The sequence below is a fragment of the Crocuta crocuta genome, unplaced genomic scaffold, assembly GCF_008692635.1.
Source record: "Crocuta crocuta isolate KB4526 unplaced genomic scaffold, BGI_CrCroc_1.0 scaffold197, whole genome shotgun sequence".
Taxonomy (NCBI): Eukaryota; Metazoa; Chordata; class Mammalia; order Carnivora; family Hyaenidae; genus Crocuta; species Crocuta crocuta.
Window position 1 is genome coordinate 3,981,221 of NW_027532002.1, and position 22,085 is coordinate 4,003,305.

The 22,085-nt window shown below is 33.5% G+C and overlaps 1 protein-coding gene across 2 annotated transcripts in view; it reads right to left on the bottom strand.

Annotated features, from left to right (window-relative positions):
• Positions 1-22,085, bottom strand: part of BBS9 (Bardet-Biedl syndrome 9) — a 450,363-nt gene that overhangs the window by 302,483 nt on the left and 125,795 nt on the right. For both annotated transcript variants that reach the window (XM_077775407.1, XM_077775408.1), the window contains exons 8-9: positions 20,456-20,639; positions 19,709-19,838 (exon numbers count right to left, since the gene is read on the bottom strand). In XM_077775407.1, coding sequence (XP_077631533.1) covers positions 19,709-19,838; positions 20,456-20,639 — 314 coding nt within the window. The remainder of the gene's footprint in view (positions 1-19,708; positions 19,839-20,455; positions 20,640-22,085) is intronic.

Sequence of the window (22,085 nt, forward strand, 5' to 3'; positions counted from 1 at the left end):
GCTGAAATAATAATAGATATTATTTTTAAAATTTAGTGGTGGGGGAAGAAACTACAGAAATTCCAAAAGATGGGAAAAACCGGAAATATAATTAAGAAGTAAATTCAGAAGTAAAATTTAAAATGTAGGCATCACATGCAATTCTGGGTCCTTTAAAAAATACATTTCTTAGGGCACTGGGTGGCTCAATGAGTTAAGCGTCCGACTCCTGATTTTGGCTCTGGTCATGATCTCACAGTTCATGAGTTTGAGCCCTGCGTCAGGCTCCGTGTTGACAGTGTGGAGCCTGCTTGGGATTCTTTGTCTCCCTGTTCGCTCGCTCGCTCGCTCGCTCTCTCTCTCAAATAAATAAACATTTAAAAAATACATTTCTTAATTTTGCCCAATTCTTTGTTTTTTAAATATTTCAGTATATACTCTATAATCTTTAAAGTTCTATTTTAAAAATGCTTTTTGGCAATTTGCCATTTCAAATCTAAAATTAATATCAAAAGCTGTGTATGAAAACATTGACAGAATGATATGAAAAGAAAAAGATCAGGAAGTTTTCCTTTATAGGTAAGAATTCTACTCTTAAACATCAGTGACAATTCATCTCTCTCTCTCTAACATTATGAATTAGACAGAACTAAAGGCCTCTGAATTCCTGCCCCTTTTGATCCAATTTTAGATCCAACATCATTTAAGTACAAATTCCAACCCTACTTGCTTGAAAGGTAGAAATTTATGAGATTACATAAGGTCTCCATGTATCCTTTAATCTACAATTATATTTGCCCATTCAGGTGGTGCTAAGAAAAAAGCTCCTAAATAAAAGACTAAGCAAAAGATCATATTGGTCTCATTCTAACAGTAAACATTGAGTTACTTCCAAGTAGAGCAAGTTCTGCTTAGGAGAGAAGAGACTATTTGAAAAATGCATTAGACAAAATTAATTCATCATCAAGAAAACTACTTACAATGAAACACAGGGTATCACAGTGTAGCTTACTTTTTTGATTGTCACTTTACATACATGAACACTAAAAGCAACCATTTGAATTTCTAGATGAATTGATCATTACCTAGGAAATCAAATTTCGCTTCATGAATATAAATTCATTTTTAATGTTTATCATGTTAAGACTTTTTAAAATATAAGCATGAGTATGATTGCATAAAAGCTTCCAAATGTGATTTATTTAGTACGAACATAACTCTAAGGTATCACATTAAAGTTGCCACTTACAGCTCTGGTACCCAGCAGCTAAAAGGGTCAGCTGTACTACCAAAAGGGAGAGGGCAGACCCTACCTATTAAGAATGCCCACTGCCTGAAATCAACAGCAGCCCCCAGCCAAGGCTTCTCTCCTCAACCTCTCTTCAGAAAGCTACCTACATCCCTTCAATTGTGAAGAGGAAGACAGATACATACATACATACATACATACACACACACAAACATGCATATATAAGTTTTGTGGGAGAAGTTGTTTTGTGAGTGGACAGAGAGGAGGTTGCTGCTGGTGACAGCAGTAAATATCTCCAAATGGAAAGATGTTTAGAAGTAATCTTATGCTACTAATGGCCAGATCAAACTTAAACAGCATCCTATAAGACCAAATAAATTACTTACCTGTAGTGGCTTCTAAGAAAATATATACTAAACTAAGATTCAGTCTTATTTTTCTGTACTTTAAGATCAGAGGTTCTAGGCTACTCGAGAGAAAGGAAGAAAATGTCTTTAAGGCACCTCTACATTAGGACAACATAACTTGTATTCCACTGAGACATGAAATAGCATGAAAATATTTCTAGCAGTTAAGTTAAAGCCACATGTAAAATTCTGTTCAAATCTCTTCAGATAGGGAAAAAAGTTAATAAAGAATAAAAAAACATATGGGGGGGAAATGAAATTAACACTAACTCATCAATAAATGTAAAAATTAAAAGTATATAAATCACTATGGTCTGGTCTACAGACATAGGTTTTTATCTACTGATTAAATAAGACGGTATTATTTAGACACACAGAGAAAGAAAAATGGAAAGAATCAGTGTTATTTATACTAAAAGATATTTAATTTTAATTAAATGCTTCCTAGATAATATTATGTGACCTCGAAACAGAGTATTTCAACAGAAACAACAGAGGTTTATATTGTAAGGCATGAAACTGTTTGGTGCCTTTGTAAAAATCTACACATTGTCTGACCTGTGTTGACTCATCTCCTCTCTTGTGATAAATTACAAATCCTGTGTCCTTTCCTATGTGTCCTCTGCTTGTCTAATTCATGATTTAAAAACTCTAAGGTTTTTCCCAGGTAGCAACAGAGTATTGTGTACTTCTGATTTTGGTTTTGCTATAACCCCTTCTATTTTCACTTTCTTATAATCACATATTTCAAGTAGCCAGTGCTAATATAAATGTGCATAAGTTTGATAAAGAATATTAAATATTTTCATGCAAAATATTACTAAAAGAAGTTTCAATATAATCTATAAGACAATCAAATGTGTTTATATAAAGTGATATGAGATATTTGTACATAAAAAATACTTGAACTCATGACTGCTGACAAAATAAAGTCAATGCCAATAAAAACTTAATTCTTTTGGAATTTCTTTCTACAATCTAAAGTAACAGTACAGGCATACTATTAGGATAGTGAATAATTGTGCATGCAAAGAATTCAACTTGCAATCATGCCTTTTATGAAATATGGATCTAAGATGATTCATGAGATATTCATCTATGTCTGATGATATAAAAAAAGGTTAGTAAAATGTTTGACCTAAACAAATATTCCACAAACCAATACTCACCATCCACAGAAGTGACAAGATTTCTAAAACTAAATTAAATTTCCACAAAATTGAAAACCCTTGTTTTGAGCCATAGTTTTAACCTACTCCTGTAACAAATGGAATAAGGTAAAAAATCATTTTAGGTAGCCAAATTAAATTGTCTTAATTTCCCACAGGCAAGTGTTCAGGCTCTGAAGTCCCTCACTTGCTTTTAGGCCACTCTTTCTCTAAACCCTTCAGTCAATCATTTAACCAGCATTCACTGAATACCAACTCACTGCTGAGCATGAAGAAACTGAGTAAGAAAGGTCCCTAGGGCAAAAGGACAAACACTTATTCTTTTTTTTTTTTTTAGCTTTATTGAGGTGTAATTAACATAAAAATTGTATATATTTAAAGTATACAACATGCTGATTTGACATTCAAATACTTCATGAAATGATTAATCACAATCAGATTAATTAGCATATCCATCACCTTACCTTTTTTCCTTTTGTAGTGAGAATGCTTTTAAGATCTAGTCTCTTAACAATTTCAAGTACACCATACATTATTATTCATTACAATCACCATACTGTACATTAGATTCCCAGAGCTTATTCATCTTATATCTGAAGACTTGTGCTTTTTCACCAGCATCTCTCCACCTCCCCCCACAACCCTATGACCCCCACTCGACTCTCAAAAATGCCCACTCTATAAACCAATTCCCTGGAGAAAGTCTGCTTGAGAATGTAGGCTCTCTAGACTTGAAACTAGAGTGGCCCTAATCACAGGACTCTGATCCTATCTACAGAGAGACCCTGAGTCAGGGTGCTAAAACCTCAAAGAATTCACACAGGAAGACAAATACTTTGTTTTTGTGCTACATGACATTCTTAATGAACCACATCTACCACTATTACTCAGTTTAGGTTGTCTTTACATTTTTTTAATGTTTTTATTTATTTCTGAGAGAGAGAGAGAGAGACAGTGTGAGCAGGGGAGGGTCAGAGAGAGAGAGGGAGAAATAGAATCTGAAACAGGCTCCAGGCTCTGAGCTAGCTAGCTGTCAGCACAGAGCCCAATGCGGGGCTCGAACCCATGAACTGTGAGATCATGACCTGAGCCGGATGCTCAACCGAATGAGCCACCCAGACGCCCCTAGGTTGTCTTTAAGAAACCAAATATCGTAGAACTCACTTGACTTCTAGGGGCTAGTGAATTTCACTGCAAATCTGAATGTCACTTGGATGATTCAAATGGCTTAAAAATGAGGTTTGCCAAAACTGGAGGTCCTATATTAATTCATTTTCATATCCCTAAAGGTAACATAATACTTCTAGTCACAATTGTATTTCCTGAACTCAAATGTGACATAATCTTAAAAGACTTTTTCAAAATAAATATGAATTTTCATGAAATATATACAAGATGGAAAAAAGATATGTATGTGGGGGGAAATACACAAGAAAGGTGGCAAAATCTCCCTGAAAGCAATGCATAATAACTATTGTATTGCTTGATTCTTCTTAAGTACTTTTACATTTTGGCACATAAAAATGGGCAAAAGTCATCTAGATAAGAATTACTCTGATTTTAACAAAGCTTTATTTAACTTCCCTTAGAAGACCAGTTTTTAGGCACTAAGTAATTAAGGAATGGAAAAGGAAAATAAGTTTAAGATGAATAATCAATGCAAAATTACCCTAGGGATCTGCTGATTAAAGATTCACTGTCTAAAGTCTATGCTAGCAAACACAAGTTCTATTTATAAACCAAATAGTAATAAATAGAATATATGAGGTCTGACTGTAGGTAAGCACCAATAAATAAAAATCATGTTATAATATCTCATGTTATCTAAAAAGACATTTATTTTGCTTAGCACTCTATATTTTTAAATGTTTAAACTACAGAAATAGTATATTTGTTGAATTGAAATTGGCACAAATAACCATTATTATAACTACTGTTGTAAAAGTAATTTTTGTGTAGAAAACAACCAAATACGTTTTCAATTCTGGCAAAAATACAATAGTCTGGGGAAAAAAAGAAATAAAACAAATGCATAGATTTAGCAAATCACATCTACTATTTCCCTTACTCAGTAAGTAATTCATTTCCATGGTACTTAAAGAAATCCCTATGTTTAGTTCTAAGCCATGAAAAATTTTCTAGACCATCTCAAGTAAGGGAAATCTGTTCTAATCTTAGAGTACGTCATTCCTGGGCATTACTTCTATCACACCACTATGCCACACACACTAAACAATAAAAAATAAAAGAGCAAATCTTTCAACAAACTATAACTTTGATTCTTGTAATCTTCTTTCCATAAAACTGTGTAATAAGTTCTAAATTTTACCATTTTTATATGGTGATGCTTAATGGTTGCAGTAGTGGTGGTGATGTCACTTACACTAAAGAACAACAGATGGGCTGGAGGGCAGAACAAAGCATTTCCTACCATCTGGAAGCCTGCAGAAATTGAAACAGCAGTAAGATAACCTTTTTTTACTCCATTCCTCCATTCCTCCCAGTGTGACTGTGTTTTAATTTTTCATATATTTCCACTAACTTTAAGCACTCTGGATATTGCTTCCAAAGAAACTGTTCTTGCTGCTTATTCGCTAATACACTAACCCCATGCTACAAACACACTGTATGGGCACAGCTGAGGCTCTGTAAAGAGAGAATTTTTTTTTTTTTTACAACTACAGGGTTTTTATTTTTTAAATGTTTTTTATTTATTTCTGACAGAGAGAGACAGCATGAGCAGGGGAGGGTGAAAGAGAGAGGGAGACACAGAATCGGAAGCAGGCTCCAAGTTCTGAGCTAGCTATAGGCACAGAGCCTGACATGGGGCTCGAACCCACGAACCATGAAATCATGACCTGGGCTGAAGTCAGACGTTTGACCAACGGAGCCACCCAGGCACCCCTAAATTTTTTTTAATAATGTTTATTTATTTTTGAGAGAGAGAAAGAGAGAGAGAGAGCATGAGCAGGACAGAGGCAGAGAGACAGGGAGACAGAATCCAAAGCAGGCTCCAGACTCCTAGCTGTCAGCACAGAGCCCAAAGCAGGGCCTGAACCCATGAATCATGAGATCATGACCTGAGCCAAAGTCAGAGGCTTAACCTACTGAGCCACGCAGGCGCCCCTCCAACTATAGTTATTGTTTTCTTTAAGGGAATATAGAATTTTTATACTCCTAAGTGTTCAAAATTATTGCAAAATTCACAGCTAAATGTAAATCACTATATGGTCCAAATCAGAATAATTTATTTCTAAGAAAAATTTTTAAGTGTTCAGTTAACATGAACTGTACCTACTTATTTAAAATAGGTAACAGAATGGAATAAGAAGAGAGAAAATTGGTACTGAAAATAAAAATAAGTGAAAGATAAAAGTATTCTAAAAGTAACATTCTAAAATGCTGCATCCAATAGCAAAATGTACTATTTTTATTTGTATTTGACTGCTGAAACACTAGTAATTTCTAATTTATAAACCATAATTCCCCTTTAAATAAAAAAGGATTAATTTTCTATAATACTATTCTTCTTAATTAAAACATTTACTAAGTTACCTTTCATTTTTCATTTATATCAAAAGATCTGTGTTTAAATCTAACATGTATAAGTTATTCAAGTTTTTTAAAATTATTTAAGAAGTAAATGAAAGAGCTTTGGCAGTATCATTATTTTTGCAGAAACTGGAATTTATTTTTAGAATACCTGAAACTTTCTAAAAGATATTTGAGGAACATATCCAGGTTCTTCCACCCCTCCAAAAAGTAATCACTTATTTTAGGCTTCTGCTTTCTGGCTTTCCAGATGTTTACCAATTACAACTTCAAATAATACACTTCTCATTAGAATGATCATTGGGTAGCACTAATCTGAAAGGGAAGCAATTGTTCTGGAGAAAGGAAAGGCATGAGAATTTTTAGTACAAACAAAAAGAGCTGGGACATCTACTTCTAACCATAAGATGGACCAAACACTCTGTAGAGCCCTAACATTTTCTGTTTTTCTTTATTATAACAATAACCCACTTGCACTATAATTAGTTATTCACATGTTTGATTATGCTCTTGTGCATGTTACTTGATCTTTCTAGGCTTCAGTTTCACCATCTATAAAATGGGGATGGTAATAATTGTAATAACAGTAATTGTTCTTCAAAGAATTAAATAATATGTGCAAAGCACTTAGAATAGTGCCTGGTGCACAGTACATGAAATAAATATTAGCTATTATTATTATCTGTACTCTTAGAACAGTGTTACAGTGAAGGAGCATATTACTAATTAGTGTATGCCCTAATACACAGTTATAATGTATAATACATGCTAACTAGCGACAAATATTAAAATACTCTCATCTTAAAATCATTTGAAACTTAAAGACACTTTGTGATGAACTACAAGAGGAAAAAAGGATAATAAATCTTTCTTTCTATCCTAAGCAAACTTTTTATCTAACCAAGCCTTATCAAGATTTGAACATAAATTTTAATTAGAACATAGTCTCTATATTAATGAATTAATGTTCAATAATGGCATTCTATCACCTTTTACTTAAATAAAACAAAAACATAGGTGTGTCTGGGTGGCTCAGTTGGTTAAGCTTCCGACTTTGGCTCAGATCATATTCTTGCAGTTTGTGAGTTCGAGCCACACATGTGGCTCTGTGCAGATAGCTCAGAGCCTGGAGCCTGCTTTGGATTCTGTATCTCCCTCTCTCTCTCTGCCCCTTCCCAACTCATGTTCTGTCTCTGTCTGTCTGTCTGTCTGTCTGTCTGTCTGTCTCTCTCTCAAAAATAAATAAACATTTAAATTTTTTTTAAATAAAACACTTTAACTTTGAATTAGTACAGTTTCCCTTTATTGTTTTAAATATAGTACACTTAAAGTACATGGGTATCTGTGTGTTTTTTTTAAACACATCAAGAAAGAAGGTAGTAACTCTGTTTTTATTTTACACTTAAATAGTAAACTGCAGTGTAGTGAACAAACAGAAGCAGATTTTCTCTGTCTATAGGTAGGAAAACCAGTGAATACAGATATCCATTTTAGAGCTATATGCAAACCCTCCTATCTGCTCAGTGGTGGATCCTGTGGATCACAGAGGTCAGACAATAGAGAATTAAAGCCCTATTTTATAAGGTAAGATTGGACTTACAAGCTTCAAGTTAAAGTTACAAAGAAGACTTAAATGATGACATGATTATTTGACTCTCTTATATTCTTAACCTTGTTTTTATTAATTTTAATTAATATTCTGTTCTCTGGAAATGAAAAAATATATACTGTCCTAAATCTGTTTTTTGAAGATGTAGGTAGTTAATAAAAGATTCTAAACTACTAAAGCTGATGCATGAAACACGTCAAAAGTTTTAAATTAGCTGCTAACAGTTCTTTTTAGATTTAAGATCCTAATAGTACAATGATGCCAGTGCATGGCAGGCAATAAAATACTGCTATATTTCTTGCATTTCCTTTCAGATAACAATTGATTCTAATTTTAAGTCATCCAACTTTACACAGCAAGATTTATACATTTATAAACATTTTTTTTTTATTTTGACAATAACCCAGATGTATATGCCAAAGCGAGTTCCGAAGTACAGGCCATACATTGGTGAACAGGCTAAAGGAACTAAGTTCATCCAAAGTTCCAAAGTTCTTAGCAGCATATAAACCTAATGTCACCCAAAAAATCATTTTTTAAAAATGTTTACTTATTTTTGAGAGAGACAGAGACAAACTGTCAGTGGGGCAGGGGCAGAGAGAGAGGGAGACACAGAATCTGAAGCAGGCTCCAGGCTCCGAGCTGTCAGCACAGAGCCCGATGCAGGGCTCAAACCCACAAACCGTGAGATCATGACCTGAGGGGAAGTCAGACGCTTAACTGACTGAGCCACCGACTGAGCCACTCAGGTGCCCCCACCCAAAATATCATTTTGTTTCACTTTTGTATTCTCCAGTAAGCAACCAAGAAAACTGTAAACTTTTTTCCCTGGGAAATAGAGATGTTGAACACACACACACACACCCCAAAAAAAAGCCTCACACATACCAAAAAAGCCTCACTCTATCTTTGAAATCAGAATTCTTGAAGTGAGGGGAGATTACATAAAATTGCATGGATTTCCAAAAAGTCAAAAGCAAGTCACCAACCTGATATAAATGATCTCCCAGAACCAAAGAGTCAAGATGATATGTGCTTACTTAAAAGCAAACTAGTAAAAAGCAAAATACTTTTCCTACTGGCTATAATTCTACTGAATAACTGACTCTCCCAACTCCACCCCCACCTCCATATCCACTATCAAATTAACTACTATATCCATTATGGGATAGAGAATCAGACCCAAAACACAAAGGTATTTTTCCATAGAGAGTATTTCTTTAAGATCAAGAGCTTCATTTTTTTAATAGTTTATTGTCAAGTTGGTTTCCATATAACACCCCATGCTCATTCCCACAAGTGCCCTCCTCCATGCCCATCACACCCTTTCCCCTCCCCCCCCATCAGCCCTCAGTTCAATCGAGAGCTTCATTTTTAAGAGAAGTTCATAGCCTCAATGACAGTATGTCTAGAGAAATGTTTCAGTGGAAATACATGGTAATAAGAAGAATTCTACCATTAAAAAGTTTAATCTATAAAACAGAAAAATACAAGCCCAACTAGCATTCTAAGTACAACTCCTTATCCTTGGTTATACAGTGTTTCTAAAACCTCTGGCAGGCAAATTAAACATTTACAATGGAATGTAACAAAGTCAAACAATATGGGACTGTAATTACTATTAAGCTTTTCATGAGAATGGAGAATGCTGTGTTTCACATTATTACAAAAAAAAATAAAATGATAATGAAAACATGAGACCAAGCAAAAGATTTCTAATTTTCCTAAGGGGAGTTCTTCTGAAGGTTATAACCCTCCATGACAATTAACAACAAAGATATGTTTTTTTTTAATGTATTGATAAGATGAGTGCAAGTCTTTTCCATGTGAATAAAACACTTATCAAAGTAGCAATACTGCAGTTCATATAAGTAGCATACCAAATCACAGGCAGTATGTCAGCCATGGCTTAGCCACATGGCTAGTAAGGGCAGTACAAGCACAGTTCTTATTTAAGCAACATGAAATTCAATCAATATAAAATCTAGAGATCACCTCGTTAAAGACTTTGACCTCACACAATGGAAATATATGCATGCAAATAATGATGACCATCAAAGGTAATGCAATTCATTTTACTCCAAAAATACTTCAACACAATTGGCATAAACAAGTTGGCCAATTCATGGTTAGGGAGATATTAACAGTAAGAAGAGGAAAAAATAGCAAATATAATCAATTCTATTCTGTTCCCCACAACTCCTTACGTTAAGTTACAATCTACTGTGTTGTATTAGCAGGCTCACCAGGCCCCAAGTAAAGTCCTCATTTTCTGGTAAGGGCTCTCTTACCTTATTTAATGTTTCTGGGTAAAAACCCAATTATAACCTCATGCCACTTAAGTTACAATGGGTTTCTTTAAAACTGATTTGTCACTATTAATACAGAAAAGAAAATATTTTTTTTACTTCTCAAACAGAACGAAAATGCAAAACAAAACAAAATAAAAAATGAACAAACAAAAAATAGGGGAAGAAGATGGACTTCTCAGAAAAAAAATCATGAAAACACTGAAATGCAGTATTTCAAAACAGTAAAGTGAGCTAAATAAACTTAATTTAATTACAAAGCCAAAAGCATCAGTTACAACCAAAACACAAGTTTCTAAAAACCAACAAAAGAATATAAATACTACATTATGACAGGGAGATGAGAAAGTTAGGAAAATAATAATATTAATGTCAAAACCCACTATGTCAAATTTTGTGAAAGTATGCAAATTCTTTCACTGAACTAGAATTCAGCTATAATGAACACTGCACAAAGTAAGACCAAATATTAACTGGGAAGGGAGGATAATGGGGTATCTAATTACTAAAGATGGTAATATTTTCTGTGTAAAATCAAGAGCTCAGCCACCATTCAAGGGTCACATCTTTCTAAAAAGGCTGACATTTTATTTTTATTTTTTTTCAAAGCAACAAAACACTATACTGCACAAGGTCTAGGTTGAACAGAATTATTTTTGGAAAATAAAAGGTACTTACAACTGGGGTAAAAAAAAAAAAAAAGCCATTTTTCCAAGAGTCCCTAAATTCAATACTATTCCAATACAATTCCAAAACAGATTTCTCTCTGCAATTGAATAAAAAGATCCTAAGGTTCTCCTGAAATATTCAATTCAATATAGCCAACAACCCTCAATGCAATCTTTCCAATACCCAACTAAAATCACCATGCAAGAACTGAGAAGAGACAAAGACACAGGCACAAAAGTCATTGGAAAAAGGGAAAGGGGGGGGGGGAGAGAGAGAAAATAACAAACCCATAAATTATAAATCCAGAACCTAAAAGAAATTTAGACTGGTTCCCAGGTAGATGAAGCCAAAAATATTATTTTAGCTCTTGCCACACCCCAGCTTCACTTCAAAGAGACCATGTGAACAAAATCAGGAAGATATTTCTTCTTCCCTAATCCCAATCCCTGACTCAATCTGGTTCAGAAACCCAGGCTCTACAAGAACAATAAAATACTATGCAGATATCTTTTACTACTCAAATCTGACCTATGATGTAAGTAATATACTTTAATCCTACTCCCCTGAACCTTTCCCACCTTTACCACTGCTCTTGCCCCCTCTATACTACCTATCCACATCCATAGAGGGGTAACAAATTCTGTAAAACAACTGATCACATAAGGGACAGATATTAGTAGTACTATGTTACATGCTCAGAGATGGAGTCCCCAAATAAACACAATCAACTTGTTTCAAAATAAGATATACCTGGTACAAGTGCATCATGGGAATTGTAGTCTGCTGTGTACTACACTAGGTATTCATGCCAAAGGTGCAGGAGGGGTAGGGGGCATGAGAAGGAGAAAGATATTGTCTCAGTAGACTAGAAAAATCTCCAGTGGTAGACACTGAAAAGGACAAAATCAATGCTGTGGAAGCTCAAACTAAACCAATGATAAATAATAAAAATTCAGACACTGTCCTAGAAAACAGGTTAAAAAAAATGACACAGAAATGAAAATTATGAAGAAGAAGATAGCATATATTAGAAACGGAAAATAAACAGACAACCAAAAGACTAATTTCCCCAAATAGCGAATACATCAAACAGAACTGAAAGAATAATCAAAGATAAGGAAGCTTTCTTTAGCTGCCAAACAAATGGTTTAAACAGATTATATCCACTACATTCCCAACTAAATCAAGAAAAACAATATCAGACAAATATATAGTGGCAAATGTGACATTTACAGAGAAAAATTATAAACATTCTATAAGCCATCAGACATAAAGGACTAGTTACTCATAATAGAACAAAAATCAAGCTTGTCCAAAAATCAATTCTCTCCCAAGTAACAATAAACATTACCTGATAAAGAAATAACTTCCAGTCAAAAATAGCATAGCAGAACTCCTCAAAACTGACCAAAAAGAGCAGAAAGTATGACAATAAAAACCACTCACCTCCCCCCAAAAAAGGGAAAGCTGAACAAGGAAATATTTATGATCACAATTAACAAACTTTAAGACACATCTATTCTGCCAAACATTTCAAATTGTGGGCCAAAATAAAATAAGCTGCCAAGAGCTGGCACATGCTCCTCACACCTCAAGCAGAATGGTCAGGTCCTACACTAGCATGATTGGATCTAAAGTCATCAGTAGAATGCAGGAGACTCAACACCAAAACACCGCAGTGGAAATAAAAGATACAACTATCAATCAGTTAGTTTCTTAACCAATGAAGATAACAAAACAACCAGCAACCACTAATTCTTAGCTCCAAGTCCTGTAGCTCAGAATCAAGGGGGACTTCTATTAGACTGACCAACCTCTTAAACTCTGAAAACTGAGGGAAATGGTTCCCCAAGACAAAGGAAAAAATAAATGCAGTGAGAAGGTGAAAAGACTCAAGTGGTCTGAGTTCATTAGTCTCTCCCGTCTTTTCCCACATGATTCTTCAGCAAATTACTATCACCCTCTTTAAAATGACTAACAATGGGGTGCCTGGGTGACTCAGTCAGTTAAGCATCTGACTCTTGATTTCAGCTCAAGCCATGATCCCAGAGTCATGGGATCGAGCCTCATGCCACTGACCATGGAGCCTGCTTAAGATTCTCTGTCTCTATCCCTCTGCCCATCCCCCTGACTTGCAGTCTCCTGCTCTAAACAAATTTTAAAAAGTAACAATTGTAGAGTAATTTATAGAGAACCTATGTATAGAAATTGCAAATAAAGTAAAAGAGGTGGAAGAAAAAGATGAAGAAAATAGGAATATAAGCAAAAGACTGAAAATATCTATAGCAAGAGCTTTCTGAGGAAATAAAAGGAGAAATCAGACAAATACCACTGTATCAATGAATTATCAGCATACTTTTTAATCTGGCAAGCTCAAACTAGAGCAATAGGGATGCAAGCCACACTAAAAGCAGTAATAAAATAAAATAAAAACAAACTCAAGAACGTGATAGAGAGACATGGAAAAAATCACACAAATCAAAATAGAAAGAGAAATAATATACAAATAATTAATCAGGAGACGCTAGATTTGGAAGACAAGGTAGAGCTAACATATTTACAACAATGATACTAAAAAACTAAACTAGTAGAGCAGACCAATATTCAAAGCTATAATGGAAGAATATTTTCCTGAAATGAATAAAAACATGAATCTATCAAATCTCACCTTGTCCCATAACAGGATTAATGCAGAAGTAATCAATTGTCAATAATTCTAGTAAATTTTATAGTTCTCTGAGGATTAAAAAAAAAATTAGGTTGATATGAGCATCTAGGCAGAAAAATTAATTCACTAAAAAGTTTTAAAAATGTATTTAAGTCAGCCTCAGGCCTTTCCACAGCAACTGTCAACACCAAATGGAACGTCCAAAATTCTGAGGGCATCTAAGATAATCTTCAAGTATAACAGCAATAAACAACTCAAGAATGCAAGAAGACTTAGAGGCTTTCCTCAAGACTACTGAATGATTAAATTCAACTAGCCAAGAAGTGAATCAAGATAATTCAGGAACAGTAAAAAAAATAAAGAAACAAAGAAACAAAATAAAACAAAAACACTGCCAGTAAGCTTCTGAGTGCATTTACACATATGGATAAGATGAATGGACTATGAAAACTGTGATTACTAAAATACATGTAAATGTTTTAAATTTGGACAAAATGAACAATAAGATGCAAACAATAACCAATTTGGGCCAAATGAGAGGAAGAAGAAAGCGTAAGTATGCTGCTTTCCATATCTTTGAAAACAGGGAGTCAATGGACACTGCCAAACACTGAAATGCAGCTTTAAAAAACTGAAAATATCTGTTGTAACAAATCACCAACACAAACTTGTAACTTAAACAAACAAACAAAATAACAATAACCTTTTACTTTTTTCTATTCTTATTTAGAAGGGTCTTTTAGAAACTAAAATATATTGTTGTAAATAAGCCTTTACATGAAATTCACTTATTCCTTGCACTTCATCTATTCCTTTGGTCTGTTTGAATATAATGGAATAAATTTATGTTTAAGAACCAAATTATTCTGGGGGCACCTGGCTAGCTAAGTTTGTAGAGCTAACGACTCTTGATCTCAGGGTCATGAGTTCAAGCCCTACATTGTGCAGAGTTTACTTTAAAAAAATACTAATAAAATAAATAAAAATTTAAAAATAAAAATTTATTCTGCTTTGGAAATTTTATTTTAGGCCTAAATATGCATATGTGTAGACAAAAATATCAGCTTCATGTTTAATAGGTGCTAACAAATCTTAATTCTAGAGGGTAAGATTGAGATAACTTTGGTGGCAGAGTTAGTTTTGTTTTTTGTTTTCTTACTTGCACTTTTAAATACTGCTTGAGTTTTTAATAGTACAGTTCTATGCTTTTCAGAAAAAAATCACATGATTATTCTTTTCCACAAAAGTTCTTTTTAAAAAAAGAAAGGAGCAACATCAATAAAGTTTGAGGGGGAAATGTGACAATACACTTTTACCATACAATAGTAACACCCTATACCATTGATTTAATATTAAATTAGCCTATTAAGAGATGAAGTGAAATTAATAAATTAAAAAACTGCAATTTGCGATCAAAAGACAACCTGTGATATAGAAAAAAATTTTAATTAGTATAGGTCTAGATAAAAAGTGAACACAAATTTTAAAACATTCTCCAAAAAAGCACTAAAATAGTTCAACAATAATAATTTACAGCTAGAGCGAAATAAGTCAGCAGAGAAGGACAGATACCATATGTTTGCACGTATAGGAGTATTAGGNTGATGGGCATGGGGGAGGGCACTTGTGGGGATGAGCACTGGGTGTTATATGGAAACCAACTTGACAATAAACTATTTAAGAAAAAAAATTTATAGCTAAAACCTTATGTTACTGTAGCAAAGAACAAAGAGTAGCAAAGCGTGTGTGGGTGTGCGGAGCTAGCTATATGTGTGACAACAAGCTGACACGGACACCCAGGCCCATGTGTGGAGGTGGTACAGGGAGTAGGAAAATGGGAAAGGAGGAAGAACCTGCAAACCTCTTGCCTATCACAGGCAGAAAGAGTCATTTTGTTTTTGGATTATGGTAAAACTGAAAAGTCAACACTAAAAGAAATAAAGAAAAGAGATATGTATGTGTATATACTACCCAAAACATGGGAAATCCAAGTACAGAGAACAACTCACACAGAGATGGAGAGCAAAGGAAATACTATTAAAAGCACAACCTACCATAAAAGAAAACTTGACCAAGTATATGTATTATAACAATTATAAATGGGTCAATTAAAGGGCGATGGTCTTCAAAATGGGTTAAAAAAATCCAATGAAATTCTGTTTATACGACATACATTCAAGATAAAATTACAGATTAAAGAAAGCACCAGACCATGGCATACCATTAATGAATAGCAAATTATACTCAAACTAAATAAAACAAAACAAAAACAAAGAAATATTGGGAACACAAAGAAAGTCATTTTATATTGATAAATTTTTTAACTCACCAAAAAATGTAAAATATCATAAACACAAGGCAAATTATAGAACTAGCATATATAAGTCAAAATGCTTAGGTATTCAATTTAAAAAATGACAGAAAAATATGGTAATGAAACACTAACATTCCACTCCTGAGCTGCAATAGATTAATAGGGGAAAATATCAAAAGGAATGCAGAAGCTCTAAAATCATAATTTATGCTCTACCCTAATTCCAGGAATATTTACAAATTTTATGTGTACTAATAAGGAAATCCCTAAAAATATAACAGTAAAAAGTGTATATATCAGTCCATGTTCCTTTTCTACAAAATACACAAAAAAAGAAATGACAACGTAAAAGGAAAAGTTAAACCTAAAAAAAAAAGTCACTCTGAAATTTAAAAACTCTCCCAATAAATCTGTTTTCAAAGAAATAATAGCCTTCATCTAGGACTCTCAATTGTTTCATATTTTTTAAAAAAGGAAATTCAACTGAAAGCTCTTATAAGGTCTTTTTAGCCATTCCTCCCCCTGACATGCACAAATCACAATGTTTTTACAATGTTTACCAAGCATATACTATATAGTCAGCTTTTAGGCTGATGATTCAGTGTGATATACAAAAGCAGAAAGGGTCCCTAACATTAAAGTGTATGAGTGAGTTGAGGAATTAAGAGAATCAAACAGCAGTCACCAATATAATTTAATATATAGAAATTCAGAGAAAGAAGAGACCAAAGTAGGGAGGGAAAACTTCTTTATATGACTTCAGGTAGGACTCAAAGATAAAAGAGATTGGAAAATACAGAGAAGAAATGGGGAAAACATTCTGGCCAGGAATACTACAAGGATGAAGGTTAAAGAATGAAACAGTTACATACTGACAGTTACAACAAGTTACTATAGTAGATACAGCCTAGGAAGAAAAACACTCAAATACTAGACCAAACTGTTTATGCTAAAAAATGAACTGCAATAAGATTTCAAGGCACAATGGCTGTGGTTGCCAGCTAAAGTCTGGAAAGGTTCTCATCACTTTGAACATTCATTCAAATAGACTTCCACTTTGAGGTATGTTTCATATCTCTAGAGAGAATAACATTACCAATAAATGATTATCTTTATTTGCCATTTGGGAGACTGACCACAGCAGAGGTAAGATACTGGCCAGGCTTCCACAGTCACTTCGTGCAATGAGAGGAAAACAGTTAATAGTGAAGAATTTAAAGAACATTAATTATCACATGCATGCATGTCACTATATTCTTTCACATTCCTATAGTCTAATCCACAAAAATTAAAATAATTAAACTAGAAGAACTATCTCTAATCAAGAATGCTGTCAAAAGAAGGAAACACAGATTCAGAATCGGTTTATAATAAACAAGGTAGAGAGGACTTGGGCTGCCAAGTAGATGGGAGTGGGAGGAAATAAAGCACCTTAGTTTCTGAGCAAAATGCTGTTATTAAGTATAATTGCATCAACTTGATTCAAATCCAGTATTTCTTATTCATTGAAAAGAAACATTAAAATAGCAGCAATTTCCTCTACAAATAAACAAACTCAGCCAAGGAAGCTTCCACCAAAAAAAAGTTTAACTCTAAAGGAAATAAAAAGCAGAAGCAAAATTATTTCACTGCTTCTAATTTCAAATTATAACTTCTAAACATAAATACGCTATAGCTAAGTCAGTAAAAATCACTTTTAAAGTTCTAATAAAAATTACAATGAATTTTTTCAAACAGTCTAATTGTATAATGCTAAAGTAGATAAAAATAAGAAAAATCTTCCAATGAATAAATAAAAGTTACTGCTATATATTAACTAACTGTGGAAATCATTAACAGAAATATTTTAATTTAATTGTTCATAATTATGATCTTGAAAAAGCTATGAGAAAGAGGAAGTTTCACTTACAAATACCTAAGTTTAGATGTGACAGACTACCTCTGAATATAAGCATCTTGATGCATACTATTGAAATTTCATTTTTTACTACTAATAATTTCAGTTATTTCTGGATCCTTGACTAATAAAAGATGCATCTGGACATTTGAACTATAAATTAACCATAAATATCTGCTGAGAAACTTTATCTTTGAGCTTCTGAGTATAGGAACTCTTGAAATAGGCATGTCCCATGTACATGATATATGTGTAAAATAAGTATTTCAACCAAATAGTCTCAATAGGTCTTTCTATCCATCACTCTCCTATGCCCCACATACATACAAAACCACAATGACTTCTCAGTATTTAAAACTGAGGGGCATGGGGACTATAAGCCAAGACAGGCCACATACCCACTAGTGTAGATCTGTCTTCTTGCACCTGAGCTGTCACTTGGGAGGCCAAAGAGAACAGATCTTGGATGGATATATGAACTGCTGCAAGAATGACTCTCCCAGAAGAGAAATACTTGACGTTGCGCTGCTGGCAAGATGTTTTTCCTGTTCTAAATCCTTCTAAGTAAATCTGATTTAAAATGTCTGGTGAGTCTAAGTGTTGGGTTGAACTTAAAAGACTATCTAGTAGACATTGTAAAACCCAATCTCAAATTTTAAACTTTTCTTCAGGCACAAAATAACCATAATTTGTGTTAAGTATGATGGTCTTTTCTCATAAAACATGAGAAAGCAACTTCTTTTTAAAATATGTGATGTTTTCAAACAATGCTTCCATTTTCCCAATATTCAGGCTTTAGATTAACCATTAATGCAAATATGAATACCATTCATTGAGCTTCAACAATATTACACATCCAGTGTCTTAATTCGTGGGAATTAGTCATCCTGATCAGATACAATAGGTGCCACTGAAGAATTCTACATATGGTTTTTAAATGTTCAATCAAATGATCGAAATAAGCAGAGCTGAAGAGATCTAGGGAATCTATAAAGCTTTACAGAAAGTTGTGTTTCTAGAGCCACCTGGCTGGCTCAGTCAGTGGACCACATGACTCTTGGTCTCAGGGTTGTAAGTTCAAGCCCCACATTGGGTGTAAAGATATTTTAAAATAAAAATAAAGTTGTGTTTCTACATATTTACTGAGATTTTCAATTCCTAAACATAATCTGAGATCCTAAGGGTTTGTCAGGATCTTACCTTCTATACTGACAACCTAGAAAAATTACACACTTAGATCTCATTTCTCTCCTTTTTGATAAATTTTGTAAATTTAGGACATGTGTTTTATCCTTCATTTTAAATGCATATTGGCCCTATTTAAAATCTAAACTGTCTTAAACACAATCACCAGCAATTCTGCACCACTTGACAGCATAAGGTCTGAAACAAGTTTCAATGTGTAATATTCTCAGTCTAACAAGAAGTGCTCTCTAAATGGGACCCATCAAATGCTTGAAGAAATCCTTTTAAAATCTTCAATTTTAAAGAAACAATCTATCAGGTAAACCATTTTCTTTAAATCTTTAGTTTACAAATGATATCCTCCTAGAGATACTAAATAAAAATGATTGAGGGGATTAAGGGGTACAATTGTCATAATGAGCACTGGGTGATGTATGGAATTGTTGAATCACTATATAGTACCCCTGAAACTAATATAACTGTGTGTTAACTATGTGGGAATTAAAATAACATAAAAATGATTGATGGTGCTAAGACTTTTTTATATCCTTTTCCAATAGAAGTTATATTTTAAATTATTTCTATTGTTGACATTCACACTACAATGTCAGTTGTCATTCTTTAGTAAAATCACTTGCTACTATTTCACAAAACTTCCTTGTGTAAGATCCAAAAAAAAAAAAAAAAGTAAAATCACTTACTGTAAACAGCCCACTCTTACTGCCACAGGAATGTGGGGAAGTTGAGTGGCCCACTTCAGTGTCACATCCTGATAAATATGCAACATCTGATTATGGTTTCCAATCAAAGTATTTATTGTTCCTTCAGAAACTGTATGTTGAAGACAGAAAAATGGAAAATAAAACAGTTATCTGCAACAGTATATATTTTAAGGGATTTAGATACAAATTAATTCTAATGTCTTGATGTTAATGCATAAAATAATAAAGTATTTAAGTAGTAAGATATTATTTTTCAACTTCAAGCACCAATATCAAAAATTTTTAATGATTTTACAGACTTGAGAACTATAGGGAGATAGTAGCCAACATTTTTGCGTTTTATCTAGAAAGTATGAATTTCATTAATATTTAACACATTTAAGCTAATGAGCTTAAATGTTGGGCATTACTATGCAACATTCTGCTTACAACAGTCTGGTGTTCTTTCAGAAATGTATTGAACAACCACTTTTTGGAAAGCATAAATGTATACCTGAGGCCAATTCTCCAAGTCATTCTGTACAAAGTAAAATGACTGACAAAACCAAATGTGTGCTTTATATCAAACTTCTATTCAAACTCTAAAGTTAAAATTTCCATTACATGTTCTGTATAAAACTATTTTCCTAGATGTTTAAAATATATGTGTGTGAATTTGGCTTTTTCTGATGTGTATCACATAGTCTTGACATATGGAAAAGATAAAAGAAAAATCCTTCTACACACCTGAGCAATATGGGAGAAAACAACTTGGGCTACAATCAAGTTTCTTCATGAATCGAATCTGTCCATTATCCTTAAGGCAAAAAAAGTTTCTCTCACCAAGAACAAATACAGAAGATGCTGACTGATTGAAAGAGACAATACATATATCGAGGGCTTGCTCTCCAATATTTAGAGTCCAATCCACCTACAAAGAAAAACTAAAATCAATTTAGTTGCTAAAAACAAAGTATTTCAGTCATTTTCATATCAATACAATTAAGAAACTGTATAAAAACTGGTTAGTCCTCCCTTTTTATTTTTTTTTGCAATCACCATACTTCTGATATTTTATACACTTTAATAGGTTTTGAACCATCTTTTGCCAGATGATAGGAGCTATTCAGTGGTTCAAAATTACTCATATAAATATGGGGAGTGGGGCAGGGAAAAAAAAGACTCATACAAATTTAACCAAGGAGATGTAAAATGTGTAAAACAAAAACTACAAAATTTTGATAAAAGAAATTGAAAAACTCAAATAAATGGAAAGATACGCCATGTTCATTAATTAGAAGAATTACTATTATTAAAATGCCCATACTACCCTACCCAAAGTGATCTACAGATTCAAATCCCTTTCAAAATTCCAATGGCATTTTTCACCAAAATAGAAAAAAAAAGTCCTAAAATTCATACAGAACCACAAAGGACTCCAAATAGCGAAAGCAATCTTGAACAAAAAGAACAAAGCTGAAAGCATCAAATTAATCAAATTACTTGATTTTGAAACAAACTACAATGCTATACTTAACAAAATAGCACTGTGCTGGCATAAAAAAAAAAAAAATCTAGACCAATGCAACAGAATAGAGCCCAGAAATAAATGCATTTACAATGAATTGATCTTCAACAAAAGTATCAAGAGCACACACTAAGACCAGTCTCTTTAATAAATGGTGTTGTAGGGTGATGGGCACCTGGGTGGCACCTGGGCACCTAGGTTGAGCATCTGACTCTTGACCTCAGCTCAGGTCATGATCTCATGGTTCATGAGTCTGAGCCTCACATTGGGCTCACTGCTGTCAACCCATCATTGCAGGGCCTGCTTCAGATCCTCTGTCTCCCTCTCTCTACTACCCCCCCACTTGTGCTTTCCCAAAAGTAAATATATATTTTTTAATGATGTTGGGAAAACTTGATATTCACATGCAAAGGAATGAAACTGGACCCCTATCTCACACCATATACAAAAAATCAACTCAAAATGGATAAAGCCTTAAACATAAGACCTCAATCTGTAAAACTATTAGAAGAAAATATAAGGAAGAGCTTTTTGTAATTGTTTTAGGCAACATTTTTTTGGATATGACCCCAAAAGCACAGGCAACAAAAGCAAAAATAGACAAAAGAGATTGCATCAAGCTAAAAAGTTCCTGTACAGCAAATGAAACAATTAACAAAGAGACATTCTATGGAATGGTAGAAAATATTTGCAAACCATCTATCCAATAAGGAGTTAATACCTAAAAACATATAAGGAACTAGACAACTTAGTAGCAAGTAAACAACCTGATTTAAAAATAGGCAAAAGACTTGAACAGATTTCTCAAAAGAAGATATACAAATGGCCAACAATTATATGAAAAAAAAT